General features: G+C 41.4%; 1 protein-coding gene across 2 annotated transcripts in view; it reads left to right on the top strand.

The window, feature by feature from the left end:
• pamr1b (peptidase domain containing associated with muscle regeneration 1b) overlaps positions 1-22,188 on the top strand; it is a 142,614-nt gene that overhangs the window by 60,197 nt on the left and 60,229 nt on the right. For both annotated transcript variants that reach the window (XM_079411947.1, XM_079411948.1), the window contains exon 4: positions 15,179-15,293. In XM_079411947.1, the coding sequence (XP_079268073.1) occupies positions 15,179-15,293 (115 nt within the window). The remainder of the gene's footprint in view (positions 1-15,178; positions 15,294-22,188) is intronic.

Raw genomic sequence — 22,188 nt, 5'->3', positions numbered from 1 at the left:
TAAGAGACCCTTTTAGCCTTTTGACATTTGCATGTAATTCACAGCCTGGCCCCACATTCTACCTTTATATGGGTGCTAAATCGCCAGTGGTTGTCCCACCACTGTCAAAAAGATGCTAGACAGAATTGACTATCTGTTCTCTCCATCGGACTTCAAACACATTCCAGAGAACTAAATGACCCTCGATACCAGACACCAACGGCCTGGATGACCAATGGACTACCTCCACGAGTACAACACACATAACACACACGCATAGAGACATTTCCTTTATTTAGACCATAATTAATTAGTTACAAAGGTATCTGGTATAGGCATGTGTTGTTTGTATTAGTGATGGGAAGTTCGGATCATTTTACCGACTCGGACCTTTGAGTCTTGTTCAGCAAAATGAACGAATCTTTTTTCGAGTCATTTCGTTCATTTTAGCAAAATATAATTCAAATGTTACGTGTTACTTTCCAAACACATCTACAAACAATACAAAACTATGCTATAAGAAACAGAAAATATTACTTAATTGTTTACCTGGGTCTTTAGTCTATGATTAGCTCACCACCTCTTATCTGACAAGTGTTCGGGTTTGAGTCGTTCGTTCATCACGTGACAGCCCCATACACTTAACCAATGCAGCGTGAGCCGGAAAGAGAATGGATTAGTTCTTCGATCGAGTCTCGGGTTTGAGTCGTTCGTTCATCACGTGACAGCCCCATACGCTTAACCAATGCAGCCTGAGCCGGAAAGAGAATTTATTAGTTCGTCTATCGAGTCTCGGGTTTGAGTCGTTCGTTCTTTTGTCACGTGACCACTTGCCGGATCAGTACATATCAACTAGGCTACTATAAAGTAAAACTGTATTTTTTTGTATGTTGGATCATATTTAAGAATTATCATAAAATTATCAAAATATGTGTAATAAGCATTTTCCTAGAAATAAAAATGGTCTGTTCATTTTTTTTTAATGCAAACATGCCTTAAAGCATGTTCTAAAATATAGCCACAGTGTTATTTTAAAGCTTATTTATTTTTTATTTATTTAAAAAAGGCCTAGCTTGTTGTGCTAATATATATATATATATATATAGCACAAAAGTGTTATTTATTTTAAAGCTTATTTATTTTATTTATTATTTTTAAAAAAGCCTAGCTTGTTGTGCAGTATTTTGTTTTAGTTTTTTAAGGCTTTAGTATATTTTAATTTTCTTGTATTTTTTATTTAAATCGTTTAAATTCATTTTGGAATAGTTATCTTCTTTGCTATAGCTTTTTCTGGCACAAAAATAAACAATAAAAAAACAATTCAGGAGTGTGTACAGAGTGTTAATGTCTAAAGTGTCATATGTTACAAAAGTATAGTAAGTAACACTATAGTCCAATCTAAAGGGTTAACTCAAAAGACATAAATACAACAAGGTATTGTATTTTATGAAGATTAGACTAAAAAATAAATAAGAAAACAAAGCATAACAAGTCAAGTCTGCTTTATTGTCAATTCTTCCACATGTACGGCGCATACATACAGAGAACTGAAATTGCGTTACTCTCAGACCTTTGGTGCATACAGTTAACATTTAAGACACTGACAGTAGACGTTCAAATACAGATAAATACAGTTTAAACATATGTACATACAACTATACAGATATACAAATGAGGACATTTGTAGAAAAATAAAAAAAGAGATAAAGTGGCATAAGGCACATGGCAGAATAGATAGAGTGCAAACCAGTTAAATAAAACAAAACTGTGCAGATATATGTGTTGTCCAAGAAGAGGTTAACCAACTCGTTATTATCTTTTTTTACCACATGGTGTTATGGAAAAGAACCATGTGACAGAAATTAAAAGCAATAATTTGAGACCAGAAAAGCATCACATAACTGTAAGAGTAAATAATACTAATAATTCTAATAATAATAATAATGACTATGCACCCGTTTGTAAGGAAGGTTGTAAATTAACTAATTTCTCTGTCCAAAACTGTCACGTCACGTGACAAAAGAACGAACGACTCAAACCCGAGACTCGATCGAAGAACTAATCAATTCTCTTTCCGGCTCAGGCTGCATTGGATAAGCGTATGGGGCTGTCACGTGATGAACGAACGACTCAAACCCGAGAATGCTGTGCAATGCGCATGTGCGACTGAACGAATCACTCCCCGAGACGACTCGTTCTTCCCGAGTCACATTAAAGATTCGTTCAAAATGAACGAATCGTTCAAGAACGACCCATCACTAGTTTGTATGTTTCCTTATATTAGCCTAGTGACCAATCGTTATTTGTATTAGTAAGCTCTGTATTCTCATATTCAGGTGTATGAATGTATCTCTGGTTTAATATCTTTTAGATGTCTCTTTCTTGATATCAAAATTATCTGCTCTTTATTTCTCAAACAATGATGTACACTGTGGCCTCATGAAATGCATCATACTATTCTTACGGTACTGTGGGAAGAATTACACCGATTGAGCAGAACAGTCATAACACATGCAAATGAGGTGTCAAGTGAGACAAAGAAACACTTTCCCACTGAAACTATGTGCCTTGTTGTTGATCAAATTGACCAAAATTGGTGTTACAGAAAAACCAGATAAAACTTCTCCCACACCCAAAAGGCGAGGTCTTCTCTTTACTTTCGGTGCCCTGGAGACACACATATCACCTTGGAAATCTCGCGGCTCCCCTTTCGGGGGGAGTCTGGAATTCTGGCGGTTTTAAGTCCAGTAACTTTGTCGATTCACTTCGGGCCAATCACCCCATGGCTGGAATGACGAAGCTTTCACTCCTAAAGGAATTCATCAGGAATCTACGCATTAACAGCTGTTAGCTGTTAGTATCTGACTAACACTTAGAGAGACAGTGTGTGTAAAGTGTAACAGTTCCCTTCCTCCCTCTACACTTTCTTTCTGTTCCATATTCTGTTGGGCTATCAATTACTTTGGTCTCCGCCATATGCTTTTGTTTATTTGTTTATTTTATTTTACTGTGTTAATTGCAGCAATTATTTATTTATTTTATTTGGGCTTATTTTATTTAATCTACTCCAGTCTGTAGTTAATGTAAATCTAGCTACACCTATTGAGAAAAATTTAATTTACTTAGATTTTAAATCTATTTTTAAAAAAAATTCCATTTATTTTCCTAAGCAATTAGGACATTTTTAACTTGGTTTCTAATTTTAAATTCTCCTTAGTTAGGGGGGCGCCTCGGATACCTCTGACCCTGTACTCCGGGAGGCAACACGCAGCACGACATCAGCGATGGGGTCTTGGTTAATTACCCTGTGAAGTTACACGGTGGTCCACCCTCTTGAGAGGAGCGAACTCATCCATAGCTCGAGGCCCAAAAGGGGGGTCCATGTAACTTGGGACCCACAGGCGAAATCCAATTCTGTGCCAGCTAGTTGTTGGCCCTCCCTCACTTGAGTGACGCAACATTTTTCCAAAAGTCATTTGCTGTTTGAGTGCTTGCCACCGGGTTCCATGGGTGCGAGTGATCAGGAGCCCCTGCAGTTGCGTGCTCGGGAGAGTCAAGGGAGATGGCCCAACCATTGGGGTCCACCCGGGTGACCTCAGCTCACCACCAAGCCTAACAACACCTAAGATATAGCCATTCACTCAATATGAGACTTGAAGAGGACTAGAGAGCCTCTCTGCTTTAGCGTGCTTGGTCTGTCCAGCTATCTCTCTCATCATCTCCCTAGGCAGTACAACCCCGGAGAGCCACGCTCTGCAGTCCTTGTCACAGCCCCTAGAGGTGGTAGTAAGCCCTTGATTTCCAACTATCCCTTTCTAGGTTTGAACTTTGATTTGTTTTATTAATTTCAGGTTCTGTTTGTTTTGGTTGTTTTTGTGGGCCTGGAGACCTAACCTGTTTGAACCATCAGAAAATACTTGGTAATAACGTTGATAAACCGAATAGCCTAAGTCATTAAATGACCCACTAGATCAGGGCTATTCAATTACAAATTCAGTTGGGCCAGATTTTCAAACCAAGAAGGTTAGCTGGGCCAGTTATTTCAGCGGCGAAGCAACTCGTAATGACACATTTTAACACCAACACAAACAAATTTATTGAATACATGTAAGGTTTATTCATTGTTTCTCTTTTAACTTTGGTCAGTTTGCACATCAAAAGGTGCATAAAAATACAACAAAAGAGTTAACTGAACAGAATCTGAGGTAGCCCCTACTTTTTCCACTTACAAAAGAAAAAAAAACTGACCTAGGCACCTCTTGCCTAGGCCTACCTAGGCTACATATCTGACCTATCTGATCACAAAGTGCATAAAACAAAATAGTGCACAGTATGTTAGATAAGCAATAACATTCAAAACATCCTTTTGAAACAAAATAAACATCTTACTCACATTTGACCCAGGAACATCTCAAAGTGCATAAAATAAAAAGTGCACAGTATTCACGACTAGGCTATAACTAACACATGAATACAAGGTGGACTACTGCACATACTGAGGGAACATATTTTAAATCACCACATTTGTGATTAGGCATGCCTTTGTTACACATCCAACATTATATTGATGTAGGCTACAGTTACCCAGCTGATTTAGTGGGAGAAGTGACATTTTTTGTTTTGAACGAGAGCAGTGACTTTAGGCTCGTAAGTTGTCAGTGCAATCCGAAGGCATTGGTGGAGAGTACAGTCAGTCAGGGAGCAACGATAGTTGCTCTTTATGGAGTTCATGTGTGAAAAACTTGACTCACATGTGTATGTTGATCCAAACATACTGAGCATGACGATTGCTACTTTCTTAATGTTAGGTAACTGATGTACGTTGACATTAGTCCAAAACATTGTAGGCCCGTTAGTGCAAAGCTCCTGTGCCATGGTTACAGATGACTGCATGTCAACAAGTTCGAGTGTGAATTTCCCCTCGTCAATGGAAGGAACCACTTGCTTTGCTCTGGCTGATAAGTCCCCTTCTATTGCAACAGTGAATGGGTCTCTGACAAAAACGGCCACCTCTGAGGGCAGAACACGTCCATCCAATCGACCAGCAAAGTTCATTTTCAGCCTTGCAATGAAATCTGTCATCACATCCGTGATTTGTGCGGGGGATGAGATGAATTTGCGGAGTGTCGGAAAATGCAGCATTCGGCCTGTGCTCAAATCAGTTGCGAAAAGGTCCAGTTTAACTGGGAATGCGCGCATCTGTTCCACAAGGTCGATGACAGTTTTGTCTCTGCCTTGTAGTGCCAAATTGAGATCATTCAGGTGTTTGAATATGTCGCTCAGAAAGCAGGCATCGGCCATGAAGTTGTCGTCCAGTATGCGACTCAAGTGCGTTTCTGCCTTTTTTTGCTTGCTGCTGCGGAGGAAAGTTATGATCTCCTCTCTGAGACCACAGAAACGCTCCAGTGCTTTGCCTTTGGACAGCCACCTCACGTCATTATGCAAAACAGGTCGTGGTGCTCAGCAGACATTTCTGACAGCAGCATGCGGAACAAGCGGTGTTGGAGGCTTGATGTAGAGCGAATAAAATTAATTGTAGCCATCACGTTGTCCATTGTCGTTTTGAGCATCCCGCTTAGTTTTGCGCACAACACCGCCTGATGCACAATGCAGTGTAAGGAGATCAACTGAGGTGCAACAGCGGACCAACGTGCTGCCAAACCATTCACTTTCCCTGTCATGGATGGAGCCCCATCTGTCACAAGCCTGCACACACGCAACATATCCAGACCATTGTCTTTAAAAAAAGCGGAAATTTTCCCAAAGACTATATCGCCCGTTGTGTGTCCTTCTAACGGCAGTAGGCAGAGCAGCTCCTCTCTGAAGCATTTGCTGTCAAAAAAACGGACATATATGCACAACTGAGCAGTATCAGTTTTGTCTGTGGACTCATCTACTGCTATAGACATAGTATCAGCTTTCCTCAGATCTCCTAACAGCGTTTCATACACATCTGCAGCAAGAATTTCAACCCTACGAATGTTGGAAGTATCTGACAGGGGTACGTTTTTTATAGCAGATGCCACGCTCGTTTTAATTTTATCGTCATTTATCACCTCATCCACGACGGCCAGCATACAGTCCTTCACGGTTTCAGAGTCTGTGAATGGCCTTTTCTTTTTTGCCAATATCCAGGAAACACGAAGGGATGCTGCGGTAGCTCTCTCTTGGGCTGTGAATGACCGCACCATGGTAGTACTGCTCCGGTTGTAAGATGCAATCAAACTCTGCACTTTTGCTGCCCTCTCTTGAGATCCCTCTGGAAAATTGGTGTGGAAAGTCTGGTGTTTCTCAACGTGGTGACGGTTTTCATTGGCAATTTTACGTTTCAGTGTTGAGAAAGACATATTGATAGTAATCTAGGCTACTACCAGCACGCTCTGCATTGTTTGCGTGTTGCTAGGCTACGTGGTCTGTACTACTGTATGAATTTACGTAGGGATGTGCGTTTCTGGCAGGACCACGGGCTGGGCCATTTGGAGATTGCTTCCGGGCCGCATGTGGCCCGCGGGCCGCCAATTGAATAGCCCTGCCCTAGATTATCACCCATCGACAGCGTTGCTCATAGTTTTCGGGTGCTCACTCACACCAATTATCCTCTCCTGCCTTATCAGCCATGATATTTAAGTGTTTAGTTTGCGTCACTAACTGATCACACATGTTAGCCACACAACACATAGCCCCAAATATTTTAGCTTACTAAATCTGTACGGACTTGCATTGGTTTTTGTTGTGTTTGTTTTCCCTCTCCACCTGTGTTCCACCTGTGTCCAGATCATCCAGCCCTGCCACCCACCTGATCAGCCAAAGGCTTGGCTAAGCGCTGCAAATGACGCCCTCCGGTCCGGGACCACTCCTGATCTACAGCACCTGAGCGAAACAGCTGGATGATGACCTGAACTGGCAGATAGACCATGATCAATTCAAGGCTACAGCCACAGAGGGCCAGCCAGGATCACCGGTGCTCTTGACTACATCCGCATCATCCATTTAGCGCTGAGCGAAAGATGCTTCAACCACAAGGAGGCCCAGAGGACCGGGAGCATGTGCAGAACTGCCAGACCAGCTGGACCAGCAAGTGACAGCAGATGAAGAGATCAAGGAGCTTTGTTTTTTTTAATGTTTTTTTTCTCTTTCAAAACAAAACCATTAATCTGGCTCGCTTGTTCGGAAAATAGGTAATGTAATTGGTTTAATTTACGATCCATCTAGAATGGCATTGCCATTGGTCGCCTGGTAAATGCACGGCTGCATCATATGCCTGGCTCCGAGTGTGCGCGCTGCACAGAGGCATAATTCGTTGGAGTTTTCCCTCTCTTCCACCTGACTTTCCTTCACTTTTATATAGCTTATAAATGCCCGTGCGCATTTTACTTTCACTTTCAATAGCACCATTCCGCGTCAATTGCTTATCTATAACTTACAATGACACATTTTCTGCAATAAACATGGGACTTTTATTAACAAAATGAAAACACCATATGCTATAAGCCTAATATAAAATAACAAACTTACAAATGTTTAAAAGTAAAAAAAAAAAAAAAACCCTCTGTGGAACCAAATGAATAAGAAACAGAACGAATAAGAGCAAAATGAATAAAGCCTGGAGGATCAAGCTCCTTGATGTAAAATAAAATAAATAAATTACACAAAATTTAAATAAAGTAAAAATAAGCAAACACTGGGGCTATGGCTGGGCGATTTTTCAGATTTTATGTATTAATTTTTATTGAATTTAATGTTTTGCCACAAATTTATTTTTTATAAATAGAGGAATCACGATTTTGAATAGAAATATTACCAAAGGCTAGAATTAGACACTTTGACAATAACAGTAAAGAGAGAAGAACGATCCAACCGCATGTCAGTGCACATGATTAACTGCTCTCTTGTGATGCTCTCTATGTCATTCACACAGAATGTGCTTTTGTGTTGACAAAGATGCGACGTGGGCAGTGGAATAGGAAAAAATGCAAGAAGATGGGAGATAAACATCTTTTAATAACTAGTAAAAAAAAAACAGATAAAGTAGTTCATGCATCTTTTCTGCAAAGATATTTAGTGATTTGTGATCTACATCATGATGACAACTTCATGTGTGTGGTGCACTTAGAATAGAATTTTCTTTAACTTGAGGTTTAATAAAAAAAAGTTGCTTGAATCATGTAGTAGTTATATTTTCAAGTTGACTAGTTAAAATTGTACAAAATCGAGAATTGGTGAAATATTCTATGAAAATCAATTTTTTTTTTTTGCCATATCGTCCAGCCTAGAAACAAATAATAAAAAAAAACCTTCCAATTTTAATTTCTTTAATTTTTCAATCTTTAATTGTCTATTCTCTAACTGAACTAAATTATTTTTATTTCTACTATTAAAAATGGCCTCAGCTTAACACCTGTAAGCCTGTCTATATCCACGGGGGATATATATTGCACCTATATTATATGGCCTAAGGTAAACAGCAAACAAATGCATGCACGGCCACACACAGACACACATAGCTGAAGGTGTTTATATGCTACACAGCCTTGCTTGGGAGGGTTAAATGGCATCAATATAATGGCATCACCGAGCCACTTCATCTGATGGCTGCACATCCAGGATGATCCAACACCGGTCAGCATACCGGTCACCACACAAACCCGGTACTAGGACTCCTGGGGAACCCAATTGAAAAGAAGGGAAACCAGAAAACAGCATGTTGGAAAACAAGGCGAGACTTAGAGCTCTGGTAACACTGGAGTAAATAAAACTTTTATGTCACTTTCAACTTTTTGGCAGACCCCAAGCTGATGCTCAGAAAGAGAACTGAACTCTTAAGGCCCAAAGGTGTGCACTGAACATGCAGCCATACATTCATACCACCTTCTCAGTGATAAAGAGCTGCTGGGTCACATTGACCTTTTGCTGAAATTGAGACAGCCGAAACCCCGGGCTGAAGTACGAGAACCCCTGCCACTCCAGCCAGACAGACTGTCAGGTCACCGCCTGACAATCTCACAGCCAGCCATGAGGACATGGCCTGAAGCCTCACACACTTCAAGGCACTCACCGAGCACACACCAGACCGGCCTTCGCAAGCAAGTGCACAAGTTTCCTATGAGGTCCTGTTGTCAACCATAGTAACTGCCAAAGACACCTGCGTCTTAGCTTGAAGTAAAATAACCAATGCTCAACCTGCTACTCCTTGGTTCTTGCAGACCTTGCAACCCCCTGGGGAAACCCTGTAAAGTGCAAGAACTTCCGGCCAGACCTCACCAGACGTTTACTCTGGTAAAAATATGAGACTGCAGTACCAGCATACGCAAAAGGGGAACGGACAGCGACAGTGTGACACACAAACAGCGTGGCCAAACCCTCAACCACACACCTTCAAAGGAAGGGAGGGAACCTGGCCCCACTCTGAGCCACACTCCCTTTTCTAGAGACATCCTGCACCTGCCGACAACTGCTAGTGCCTAAGCTGCTCTTCACAAGAGGCAATGATGCAGAGTTAATGTCAACTATGTGGACTCATTCAAGACCACATTACATCATCAAACTCAAATGGCATCTGCACTCTACACAATGCCTGATTTACTCTCATGCCAAGGAGTTTCATCTGACAGCTGGATTCACCAACTACTGCCTTAGTCCTGGTCTACAGCAACAAATGGCCAGAACTAAAGTGGGGTTGCCCACTTCAGCAGAACACTGCTCCCAAAGGAGCACTAACTACTCAGATGACAAAAGAGCCCTGCTCTGCACTTCATGAACCACCCAGAGATTCTCCAGTTCAATGGAACATGGAAAGTGATCACAAAGACATGCCGCCAACCTGTAAGGGCCCTCAACAGCCAAAGCAGCTGTACAGAGGACCAACATGGTCAATGGCCTTTTAACCCTCTGGGGTCTGAGGGTGTTTTGGGGGCCTGGAGAACTTTCGACATGCCCTGACATTAGTGCTTTTTTCAGTTGCATATAAAAATATAAATGTCTAAAGTCTAATAACACTGTAAACAGCACAAACAGGGCTACAATAATATGTTAGCAGCATTTATGTACATGATTGTGTTTTTGAGAAATCAACGTTTATGCGTGGTTAGTGAAAAACTAAAATTTTGAAGTCACTGAAATAAGACCATAAAACACATACAGAACAATTGTTCACAAGACTTTTGAGAACTGGATCTTGTAGCCTAGAATTTTTACTTCATAATTATGTGAAAATCATCTTGTTTATTTGCTCACAGAAAACAATACATTGATTTAATTTTTTAAAGACATGTTTTGTGATTGAAAGCCAATATGCGAGGGAGTGGTAATGGCCTTGAATATTAAGTGTTTTTCACCTGAGAGACAAAGGGCCCTCCCCTAAAGGCTGCTAATGGGCCATCAGTGTGACTGTGACTTTATATATATATATATATATAGGTTTGTAGCCATAGACTTATGCAAAAAAAGACATTTTATTTTTGAGAAACTAATTATTATTGTTTAGCATGCTATTAAAATCTATTTTTGAACAAAGTAGGCTATTAATCATAAACGTTCTAAACTCTCATATTACTTTTATTGTTTTATATAGAGCATGAAAACATCATCGCGCTGTAAGAAATTTAAATACAATGAATTGCCCATCATATTCAAAATGTTTTACTGGATTTCAAACATTTTAGTCAGGAATTATAGTTTGGGGAAAACCCAACTATGATTTTGTAGTCATATAGCCATCCTGAACATCATGTATGATTTTATAGTATAGAAGATATGATTCTGCAGTCATAGACTCACGCATGCTTTGTACTATAAAAGGATGTACTTCGTACTATAAAAAATATATTTTATATCTGAGAACTAATTGTTATTGTTTAGCACGCTATTAAAATATATTTGTGAACAGATTATTGATAATAAACATGGTCTAAACTTTCTTAGATGCGTAGCATTCATCGTGTTTGGGAAAAAACCCAACTAGTAATGTGTTCAAGTTTATGTCACAATAACACGTTAACTAATGCAAAACATAAACATTACTTACTCATCAGATCGATCTTCTCTACTTGAACTCTTGTTCTTATTTTGAGGGAAATCCAGCCTTTACTGAGCGCGTCTTCTTCCAGAAACGAACAGTATATGAACTCTTCACTCCTGACTCTTTGTCTATGTTGGGCGTCTTCATCCACGCGTGGCTCACGTGGTTATTTGCATGTGAACACGAGGGGGAGGGATCCCATTAAAAATAATGAGTTAGACTAGACAGACTGAACATCGTGTTGGTTTCATACGGATTACTTCATCACAGAATATTTGTTTTCGATTCAGGCTTTCTATAGATATAACTCCCATGTCTCTGTGTTGAGTATTTGCTGAGTTACACTTCATTTTAGTGACGCGTTTCTGAAAACAGTTCGCGGAGACGGAGAAGACAGAGCGCACCCTGTTTGTTTTCTTTATTCTTCAAAAGCACAAAGTTTAGTTGTTATTATGAGTGCATACAAATAAAAGTAGACCCCTTACAGATTCTAATGGTGTATTGCTCTTATCTTTAACGATCAAAAATGGCAGAGTAATTCAAGCTCATTTCTGCCTTATCAGGAAAATCTGCCCCAAAACGCGTATCTGCGTTTGTCAGACCCAGAGGGTTAAGGATACAATGTTGAGGTATGGTGTGCCCAGAGCGGGTGTTTTGTGGGATAACAGCAAACCCCTCCCACAGCAACACTTCAAGCTGGACTCCCAGTCATCACAGTACAAGTGACAACCATCCTGATCACCCTTTAAATCGCATCGGCTCAAAAAACTGCATCAGAGAACAGTTACACAGACTCAAATTATGCCAAGCTCAACTTCACACACCACCTCCTTGACTAGGAAAAAGATGAGTTTGCCACAATGAACAAGAAGCCAGTCAAGCACAACACCTGCTGCTCCAGCCCTCAAACTGCTGCATGACATCAAACCATGCTGCGTGTGCTGAACAACATTCTATAATATGTCCCCGATGACCACACTGCACCAAAGCTTGTGGTGCCACAGTGAAAAAGGTGGGTCAGGTTAATGTATGCCCACAACGCATCATGTGCTGGACACCACAGTACCAGAGACACTTATGAGACACTAAAACAAGTGGCATACGGGGCTGGCATACAGCAAGATGTGGCGGAATATGTCAGAGCATGTCAGGTTTCTGTCAATTCCGAACAGCAAATTTGAACCACAAAACCCCACTACAACAAACTCCACTTTGGGTTTGCAATCACTGAAATGACACTTGGCTGTTTCACCACATAGAGGCCTATAACACCATACAGATCTGTGTCAGTCCTCACTTTCCAGTCTGCCAGCATGTCACAGACTGCAAACCCCCCAAGGAGGAGATGTGAACACCTGGCTAAGAAGCATTACAGATAGTCTCACCCACAAGACAATTGAACTTTTAATATTCTGAGTAATAGTCACAATTCGGAAGAGACTCCTGACGAGCACAGCATCCATCGTCAGAAGGAGCTGAAACATGCCCAAAGCCGCATAGGAAAGCTGGCAGTGAAAATCCAGAATGATTTCAGGCATCAGACCACTGTGTTCCTGAGAGAGCTATTGCACATCTCACGCTGCACGGACAAACCCAGGATAAACTCAAGGTACTAGACCGAGTGAAGCAGGAAACAAAGGAAAAACTGAACATCTCCAAGAAGCCCTTGCAGTTGCTAAACGTGACCGACAAGGACTAAAGGCTTCCCATAAAGACATGAGAAGACATCTACAGTCTGCACAACAGCTACTAGAGAAAGCCAAAACTGACTTTAAAAGAAAGACTCTAAAATAAATAATAATAATAATAATAATAATAAACTTTATTTTCTATAGCGCCTTTAAATGAAGATCTCAAAGCACTTTACAACAACAGATAAAACCATACACAATAAAAAGATCAAAAACACTACAAATAAAACAATATAAAAATAGTACATTACTCTTTTGAGCAATACAAATGTTTCATTAAAAGCTACCCTAAAAAAATGAGTTTTAAGGCGAGATTTAAAAGTGCTAAGAGTTTTAGCTTGCCTTATCTCAATAGGTAAAGAATTCCACAGTTTTGGAGCTAATGAAGAAAAAGCCCTATCGCCCATCAATCTTAAACGGGTTAAAGGAACAGTTAGAAGACCAGTTAGAAGTGGTCTTCCAGACCAAATGCTCTGGAAGACCACCTGAAAAGGAATTAGAGCCAAGAAAAGTGGAGCTCTCATCAGCATCACCATCACTGAGCAAAACAGAGTCCCCCATCCAAGAATTGCTACACAATGGAAGAAGTGACTAGCCGCAAACCAAAGCATCGCCAGCCTTCACCACAGAACACTTCCCTTTTAACAAAAGAAGAAAGCTCTCCATGCAGACCCTGAAACTGCACATGAGACGACTCTTAAAGACCTTGACAAACTGGCTAAAACATCCCCCAGTTCGACCAAACGCGACAGAACGTCAAGATATCCAGAAGTGGAAGCTGACAGAAACAGGTTACACCTCCTCAGACCCACATCCAGTCCTGAGAGGATTAGATTAGAAAATTAGAAACCACCTGTCATTCGTCCTGTCTGATCCACCTACCATTCGACCATCATGATCCACTGTTGGCTGAAGATGTCTCCAGGTGAACATCTTCAGCCAAAAGGGAGGGAATCTGTAGCATCTGCTTATGATCCTTGATGGTCATTGGGACTTCATGTCCTAAGAGACCCTTTTAGCCTTTTGACATTTGCATGTAATTCACAGCCTGGCCCCACAGTCTACCTTTAAATGGGTGCTAAATCGCCAGTGGTTGTCCCCCCACTGTCAAAAAGATGCTAGACAGAATTGACGATCTGTTCTCTCTATCGGACTTCAAACACATTCCAGAGAACTAAATGACCCTCGATACCAGACACCAACGGCCTGGCTGACCAGTGGACTACCTCCACAAGTACAACACACACGCATAGAGACATTTCCTTTATTTAGACCATAATTAATCAGTTACAAATGTATCTGGTATAGCTATGTGTTGTTTGTATGTTTCCTTATTATATTAGCCTAGTAACCACTCGTTATTTGTATTAGTAAGCTCTAAACACTCATATTCAGGTGTATGAATGTATCTCTGGTTTAATTTCTCAAACAATAATGTACACTGTGACCTCGTTAAATGCATCATACTATTCTTATGGTACTGTGGGAAGAATGGTGGGAAACACCGATTGAGCAGAACAGTCATAAAACATGCAAATGAGGTGTCAAGTGACTATTTAGACGTGCTTCTAGGCTTTGACCCCTTTTGATTAAGGTGATGTAATTCTTTGATGTTTCTAACAAGTTGTGTGTAGCTCATGTGCAAATCCTTCCATTACGCTCTCTTTTGCGTGCGAGCGCTCTCTCTCTCCATGCCTTCCTTCCATTGGCATCTATGTTTAATGTGTGTATATTTGTGTTTAGTTCAATGTTACATGTTCCCCTGTAGTGTAGTTTAATAAACATTTATATGTATTCACACTTGGTTGTCTGTGTCTGCGGCTCACAGAAGCTCACTTCAACGTTCTGGTTTTGTTACATGCTCTATGATGTATTAGTGAGGAAATTAATTTTCCGTGGCCAGAGAAATAATTTTCCTTAGAGTCAATAGACGATTAAAACTGTCCGTACAGCAGACGAACAAATCATTTTATTGTACTATTAATGCTACAGTTAATTCCTGAAGATGAATATATAATTGATAATATCGTTATGATTAATTATGTTCATCTCACTTTGAGCTAATTTGCAACAAGTGGCTTTGATTTTAGTGGGAAGATGCATCTTATAAATATACAGTAGGTAATTTTTGTGAAAGGCCTGAGAGAAGGCACATTCTATTATTATTGTTTTTGTTGTTGTTGTTGTTTTATCTTAATGGTGGTTAATCCTAATAGAACAAGAACTTTTTCGTCTTCTCATCTTTTCCTGTTTGTGAGACAGAGTTCAAATGTTGAACCCTCCTTAGGTCCAGTATAGCATTAGCCTTACAAAAGTTCACTAAATATCACTTACTACTGTTCTTCCTGCTTACATGTCTGACAATGACTGAATATCAGATATTGTTAAACGCATGTAATGTTGTTGCTCCTGGACAGAGCACAATACAAGTATGGTATTTGTTTTAGTGCATTTGACACTGCAACTTTATTGACTTTGTCTACTTTTTTAGCATGTGGAGGAGTGATTCATAAGAGGCAAGGTCACCTGGTTCTGGAGAGTTACCCAAACAATGCCCGCTGCGAGTGGACACTAAAAGTAGACCGGCCTTTCACCATCGATCTGAGGTGAGAACTGAAATTACACAAACACAGAGACATTAGATAAACTGGGACATTCCAAAGACTTCTGCTATAACTGAATTATAACACCCAGACAAGCAAAGAGCAAAAGTCAGCAGGTGGTGATGATTGTTTTGACATAATCATCATGTATTGACCTGAATAACTGAGTTAGGTTTTCTTTGTTGGTTACGTCAACACTGTGAACAACATAAGATCTGGCAATTTAAGTATAATCAGACAGATGTTTTTTTTAAAGTTATTTTGATCAAAAACTTAAACGAGTTCAGTGATTCAGGTCAAATAATGATAATGTTAAAACATAATCATCACCACCTGATGACTTTTGTTCTTTGCTTGTCTGGCTGTTATATTTTAGTTACAGCAGCTAAATAAAATATAATATTAAAGCCCAACTAAAGTAAACACTTAGTAAACACAAAGTAAAGTAAACACAAAATAGTGATTTTCTTCTTTGGTAATTCTGCTTGATAACATCAGGTGTGTTCAATAATGGTCAATCATTACTCAATGAATCTCTTAATTACCTCATTAACTTTAACACTGCTTCAGTGTTACTTTTAACACTCTGTAGGATGGACCCATATGGACACCCAACAGTGTTAATTTAACACCGGGGATTTTGCTGTGAGGATGGCAGGACCTGCAATATATTTTCTTGTCCGCCCACAGTAAAGGTAAAACTGCCTGCTCCCATGAGATTTGCATCCCACAAAATCCCAATCCCAATGCAGCCCTCTACTCTAAATTTCTAGCGAGCATATCTGATGTTTAACAAATGCAACCAAATTGATTATTTTTTGTGTAGTCAATTATTAGTCAAAGTAAATTTTAATCCAACAACGTCAAGTCAAATGTTCCACAGATGTTATGCAGTCTCGAGTCAACATCATCATCATCAGGTCTTACCAAATCCAACAGTAAATTCAAACATTATTGTAAGGAAGTTTTCAATTTCATCAGTAAGATGGCTGATTTTGGCTAGATATCCTGTGTTTATCTCTAAAGCAATTCTTATGAAGTACTGAACAATCAGGAGAATCTGACACATTCAAGAAGTCTGGCAATAGTTCATTACTGGCCTGTTGCAAGGGAAACAATTGCATGTCAGTGTTTCAGAGCCAGGAAAACATTACCTTTTCATGCTGGAGGAAAACAAGACCTGAAAACCTAAATTTGGATTAATAAAAGACAGGAACTATTATTCTATATTTTATGTTTACATTCTACCAATTAAAAGTCTAATATGTAAATATATATATATATATATATATATATATATATATATATATATATATATATATATATATATATATAATATCCTTTAATTGCAAAATAAAATATTTATGGGAGTCAATGAAATGGTCAGCTAATTCTGTTTGAGGGAGTTCACCAAGAATGAATTGTGCCACTGACAGCACAGTTTATTTACATGTGCTCTCTATTATTCTTTCTTAAGAACTCTACAGAGCAAAATAACAATGTCAGTAGTCACATTGTCTAAAGCCCTATGGAATCACATACATGAAATAATTCCCCACTGAATTAATACTGTTTGCAGATATTGTAAACTCGTAAATGTTGGTGATTTTAATATCCTCGTACAGTAGGTGTCACGGTGTCTATTAGTTTGGACTTTCTGTTTGCATCGTCTTCACCGTCTTGTTAGTTGTTATGGTTTTTGATTTGATTTCGTCATTTTTCGGCGTGTCTAGGCATTATTTTAGTTTGTTCAGTGTATTTAAGTTCCTGTCTGCCTGTTCATTGTTGGTCGGGTCTTGTAAGTCTATACCTCAAGTATACCTAAGTGTCACCAACCTGCCATTGTCTGGATTATTCCTGTTTGTGCTTTAATAAAGCCTGCTTGCTCTCAATCTCATCTAACACTCGTCCCTCGAGTGTGACAGAAGACCCGACCAACAAAGTTTACAGGTGTGATTCTACCCTGTTTCTTTTCCTGTTTTGTCAGTTTTTTGTTTTCCGTTACCATGGACCACTTTGCCGTGATGACCCTGCTATGCTTGGAGCAGAGGAACTGCTCCCTCAAAGAACATTTGGAGGAGTTCCTTGGTCTTGACATCTGACCACCTTCCCGGACGACTGCCTGAACACATTCTTACATGCTGGACTGAACACCGCTACACGTGCAGTTGTCCAGGGAGGGTCCTCGAAAGAGCTTCACGTACATGGAGTGGGTGCTGGTATCATGCGGTTCATCCATGACTGTAGGACCAGCGGACGATGACACCAGACCCAGAGTCCAGCCAAACACCACCCTGCTGCGCAAAGCATCAGCCAGAGCCCACCACAGACAGAGAGCCAAAGCACGCCACGACCAACGAGCCATCACCTTTAGGAGCAACAGAGCTGAATATCGAGCCAGAGCCTCATCCGATGTCTGACCAGGTGCGTGATCTGGTAACGAAGCATGCCCATGGAGGAAGTTATAGTGGAGATCGAGGGCGCAGAGGAAAGCTCCGCCTCTGAGGGTGAGCTGAGGCTGAGCTCAGAGGACTTATATGTAAACATGCCCGTTCTTCTCTCACCAGAACCGTCTGTCTGCCCCGAACTGTCTGAATGTCCTGAACCATCAGCCTGTTTTGAACAGTCTGTCTGTCCCATCATGACCATGGAAGCCTGCATTAACTGTTTGCATGTCCTGTTACAGCCAAGGAGGCCGTTTATGGCCTGCCAAAACTGCGGAGATCATGCCTGAACTGTCTTTCTGCCCTGAATTATCTGTCTGTCCTGCTAAGACCATGGAGGTCACTTACCTATCTGCCACGTTCCCTGTGCTGGTAATCACGCTTGTGTGTGTGTGTGGTGGCATACACATGCCCAGAAAACCCCGTCTATCCCAAAAACCCACCCAGCTTGGCATGAGCCACCTGCCATCTTCTGCCCTGCTGCATCAGCTCACGTTGAGCTTTCCATCTATGGAGCGGATTCACTTCAGGTCTGTCAGTCTCCACCTCCATCATGGTGGAAGGATCCCCGGTCTCCACCTCCAACCTCCAAGACCTGGACACAGTGGGCCGCCTTCCTGGCTGTGGTCTGGGTCCTGCCTAGTTCCTCCTGCTCCTGGCACCTCACATCACTGAAGAAAAGAGAAACACAAAAACTACAACTGACTTCAGCCACAGCCTTGAATGAAATCAACTGGAAGAAAAACAAAAATCAAAAACATTGCCACCATAATTGTGGTCAGTGTGTTTAGTTGTGTTCTTGAGCATTTTAATAATTGCAATATTGTTTCACAACAAATGTTTGTGCAATGTTGAATCAAACCTTGCAGTAGTAGATTTGATTATGCTTTTGATTAATGAATGTTTTTGGTTTAAATCTTTTGTTTATTAGCTACATTTGGTTATTAAAGAAGAAAAAAAACCTCATATTAAGCAAGTGCCACCATAATGCTTCAATATTGAGAAAAAAAATTCTGTTTAGGATTTGGCTTTTAGACGTGAACATTTATCATAGGATCATCAACAGTGGTTACAGTAATTATTCATACTGCATTGCAGGATGGGAGTTTTTCATGCATTGCAGCATGAAGCATTTTGTTGATTGTTGATTTTGTTGAGATTCATGTGCTGGTTCTTGATGTCTGTGTGTGTCTAAAAATGTACTTGAATTCAAATTTTTATATGCTTTACATAGATTTAAAATTAATTCATTGTAACTATTAAAGAAACCCTTTGCTTGCATGCTGTGGTGTCACAGAATTGATTGTGCAAACCCTAAACATATAAATGAAACAAATGTCCCAAATTTCCTGGGTCTGGGTAGGCCAGGCACGGAGCAGAGCACAGGCGCTGTTTGAGCTGGCTCATCGCTGTGTCTTGGGCTTCAGTCCAAACGAATGGTTCATCCTTTTTCAGGAGGGAGGTTAGTGGTCGGGCGATGTCAGCGTAGTTTTTGATGAACTGTCGCCAAAAAGCTTCGCAGCTCAGAGATGTTAGTCGGCACTTTTCTGCTTTGGATTGTTTGGGTGCGGTTAGCCTGTTGCTCGATGCCATTTCTTTCGACAAGCAGTCCGACATAGTTCACCTTGGTTTTGCACCACTGTCCTTTGTGAAGGGCGATTTTGGCTCCTGCCGTTGTCAGCTGGTTTAGGACGTGATCAATTTCCTTGAGGTGGTCTTCCACACTTGAGCTTTTCATCAAAATATCATCTACGTAGACAAGGTTGCCTCTGGCTCTGGCGTCAGGGCATGCTTTGTTCAGAAAGATGTTGAATTCAGCTGGTGAGTTTGCATAGACGAAGGGGCACCGTGTGAAGGTGTACTGTCGATTGCCAAAAGTAAATGCCAACTTGTGTTGGTCATCGGGGTGGACAGGGATCGTCCAGAACTCGGAGGCGACGTCCAGTGTGGACAGGATCGTCGAGCCTTTGATTTTGGGAATTTCTTGGTCCAATTGGGTCATGGGCCATCGTGACAATGGTACTTGCTGATTCAACTTGCAATAGTCGATGGTGGGCTGCCATTTGCCATTGGGTTTTAGGACTGGCCATATCGGTGCAGAGTATGTGCTGTTACAGGGTCGGATGACCCCCTTTTCCAGCATGGAGTCAACAATTTCTTGCACTGGCTCATATGACGCTATTGGAATCTTGTACTATCGCACGAATGTGGGTGGTGCATTTGGGTTTGTCGGGATGTGCACAGTGTGGATGTTGGTCAGTCCACAATCCAGGGAATCCTTTGCGAAGGAGTCCTTGTACTTGAGCAGAACCTGTTTGAGTCCTTGGCGATTCACTTTGTCGTGGAGGGCATCCACCTCATTCAGGATCTGTTGAAGTTGTGCGTTGAACCCGGCGTAGGGTTCTTCTGCAGTTAAGTTATTTGGGGGGCTTTGGGCCCCGGTGTTCACCTGTGTAGGCGATTCTGTCTCAGGCTGTGTTGAGACAGTGTAGACAGCGAGATGAGATTTCTTCATCTGTTAGTTCTGAACGGCAGACGCTTTCTCTGGACACCGGCAGAATGGAAGTGATGGTGATTACTTCATGGGGTTTTGTGAATGTTATGGGGCCTATGACAGGTACCGTCAGTTCAAAGTCGTGGAATGCCTGGCTGATGAGCCATCCCAGGTGATTGGCTTTGGGAACGTGGATGTCTTGGGCCATACAGTTGTTGAACAACACATACACAGCACGAGATGACACTTCGATGAGAGGTGTGACTTCCAGGGTGAGTCCTAGTTTCAGGCAGGTCCTGGAAGGTTGGAAGAAGCCTAGCTTACTGTTGAGAGTTTGGCCAGGTCGCAGGTTGAGGCGGACAATGACACTCTTGCTGTAGGCCGGTATTGTGGCTTCTTGCTCTGTGATCATAGCACATGCGTCTGGCATGGTTTGACCAGATTGGAGGTTCTTGAGGTTGACTGAAGTTGTCAGTTGGTGTGGCAGAGGAGCCCATATGATGTCGTTCACGGTGTCAATGCAAGCATTGAGCCGGACCATGATATCCGCTCCAATGTAGATGTCATGAGGCAGGCCTGGGACAACGAGGAAGTAGTGACTCAGATGTCTATTGTTCCATCGCATGTCCACAGCGCAGATGATCTTGGAGGTGGCCATGGTGTCGACCAGGGACTGAGAGGGAAGCGGCTTTGCTTAGCGACACGTGGTAGACTCATGTCTTTGCTTCAGTGTTCTGAATAGCTTCAGGCTGATGGCTGAGTTCTTTGCCCACAGGGCTAGTGCCGCGTCGGACACTGATGTGCCTTGGACATCTATTGCAGTCATGATTTGAAGGGGGCCTGCGTTTGATTCAGGCTCCTGCAGTGAGCAGAGGAGAGGGTCCTGGACTTTGCTGCTTGTGCTTGATCCAGGTACAGGCTTTGCTACTGCATCATCAGTCAGTGAATTAGGGGCTGTGTCTGTGACTTGATACTGCAACTCGTTGGAGTCTAATGACTGCCAGGGCAGAGATTCGCGGACTCAAACAGCTAAAGATAGTGTCCATATCTTTAGGTGCTTGAAGTTGATAATTATGTGTGCTCTGATAATTTAACAATAACATTAAGATCTTAATTATTAACTATCAATGTGTTTGATTGTCGGCCCGGGAAAATTAAAAAAGTTCCTTGATAATTGAGATGGTAAGGATTAATTTGTTCTGATGGTTCTAATGACACAAAGAGGAATTAGTAATCTGTTAGGTTTAGGGATGTGGAACTTTTCATTTAATTTCATAATTACGAATTTGAAGGTTCGAAGAGATTAAGCAGATCTTTCCCAATGAGAAGTGGATACGTCTTGAGTGGTGAAACGTATACTGGATGGATGAGATCCATTGATCCTACCGTTAGGTGGATTGGGGCCACATGTTTCAGTTGGAGGCCCGTGTGGGAATATGCTTGGAGGTTCAGCTCACACCTCTGGAGTCTGAGGGTTCTGTTAGCCCTCTTTGTTCTTTCTTGGACCTTTTCGAGGAGCTCGGTGGACATTAGAGTGATGTCGGCTCCCGTATCAAGAAGGGCTTCGCCTCTTTTGTGTCGTTCAATGATGATGGAGAGGTAAAACTTTCTTGCTATACTTTTCTCAATGAGATCACCTAGAAGTTGAGGGACTGGAGTTTGGGAGGAAACCGTTAGGATATCAGGGCCGATGTGGTGTTTTTCGGAGGAGTGGCAGGCAACCAAGACAGAACTTTCAGGAACTTGAGTGGTTTCATCAGCAGGTGTTTGTTGGACGCTGCTGTGATCTGGAGCGTTGAGTGTTGAGTTAGTGTTTCACTCTGTTGCTGGGTTTTCAGGTGAGGTTTCGTGTCCATCTGAAGTTATTGCAATTGCGGTTCTCTGAGAGTGAGGTAGTGCTGTTATCCGTAGCTGGCTGGGTCAGCTGGTCGCTGCCTTCTCGTCCGGCCGCTAGTTAGGC

The sequence above is a fragment of the Barbus barbus genome (assembly GCF_936440315.1).
Source record: "Barbus barbus genome assembly, chromosome: 48".
Lineage (NCBI taxonomy): Eukaryota > Metazoa > Chordata > Actinopteri > Cypriniformes > Cyprinidae > Barbus > Barbus barbus.
Note: the sequence above shows the minus strand (reverse complement) of the source record. Positions and strands in the feature narration are given on the sequence as shown.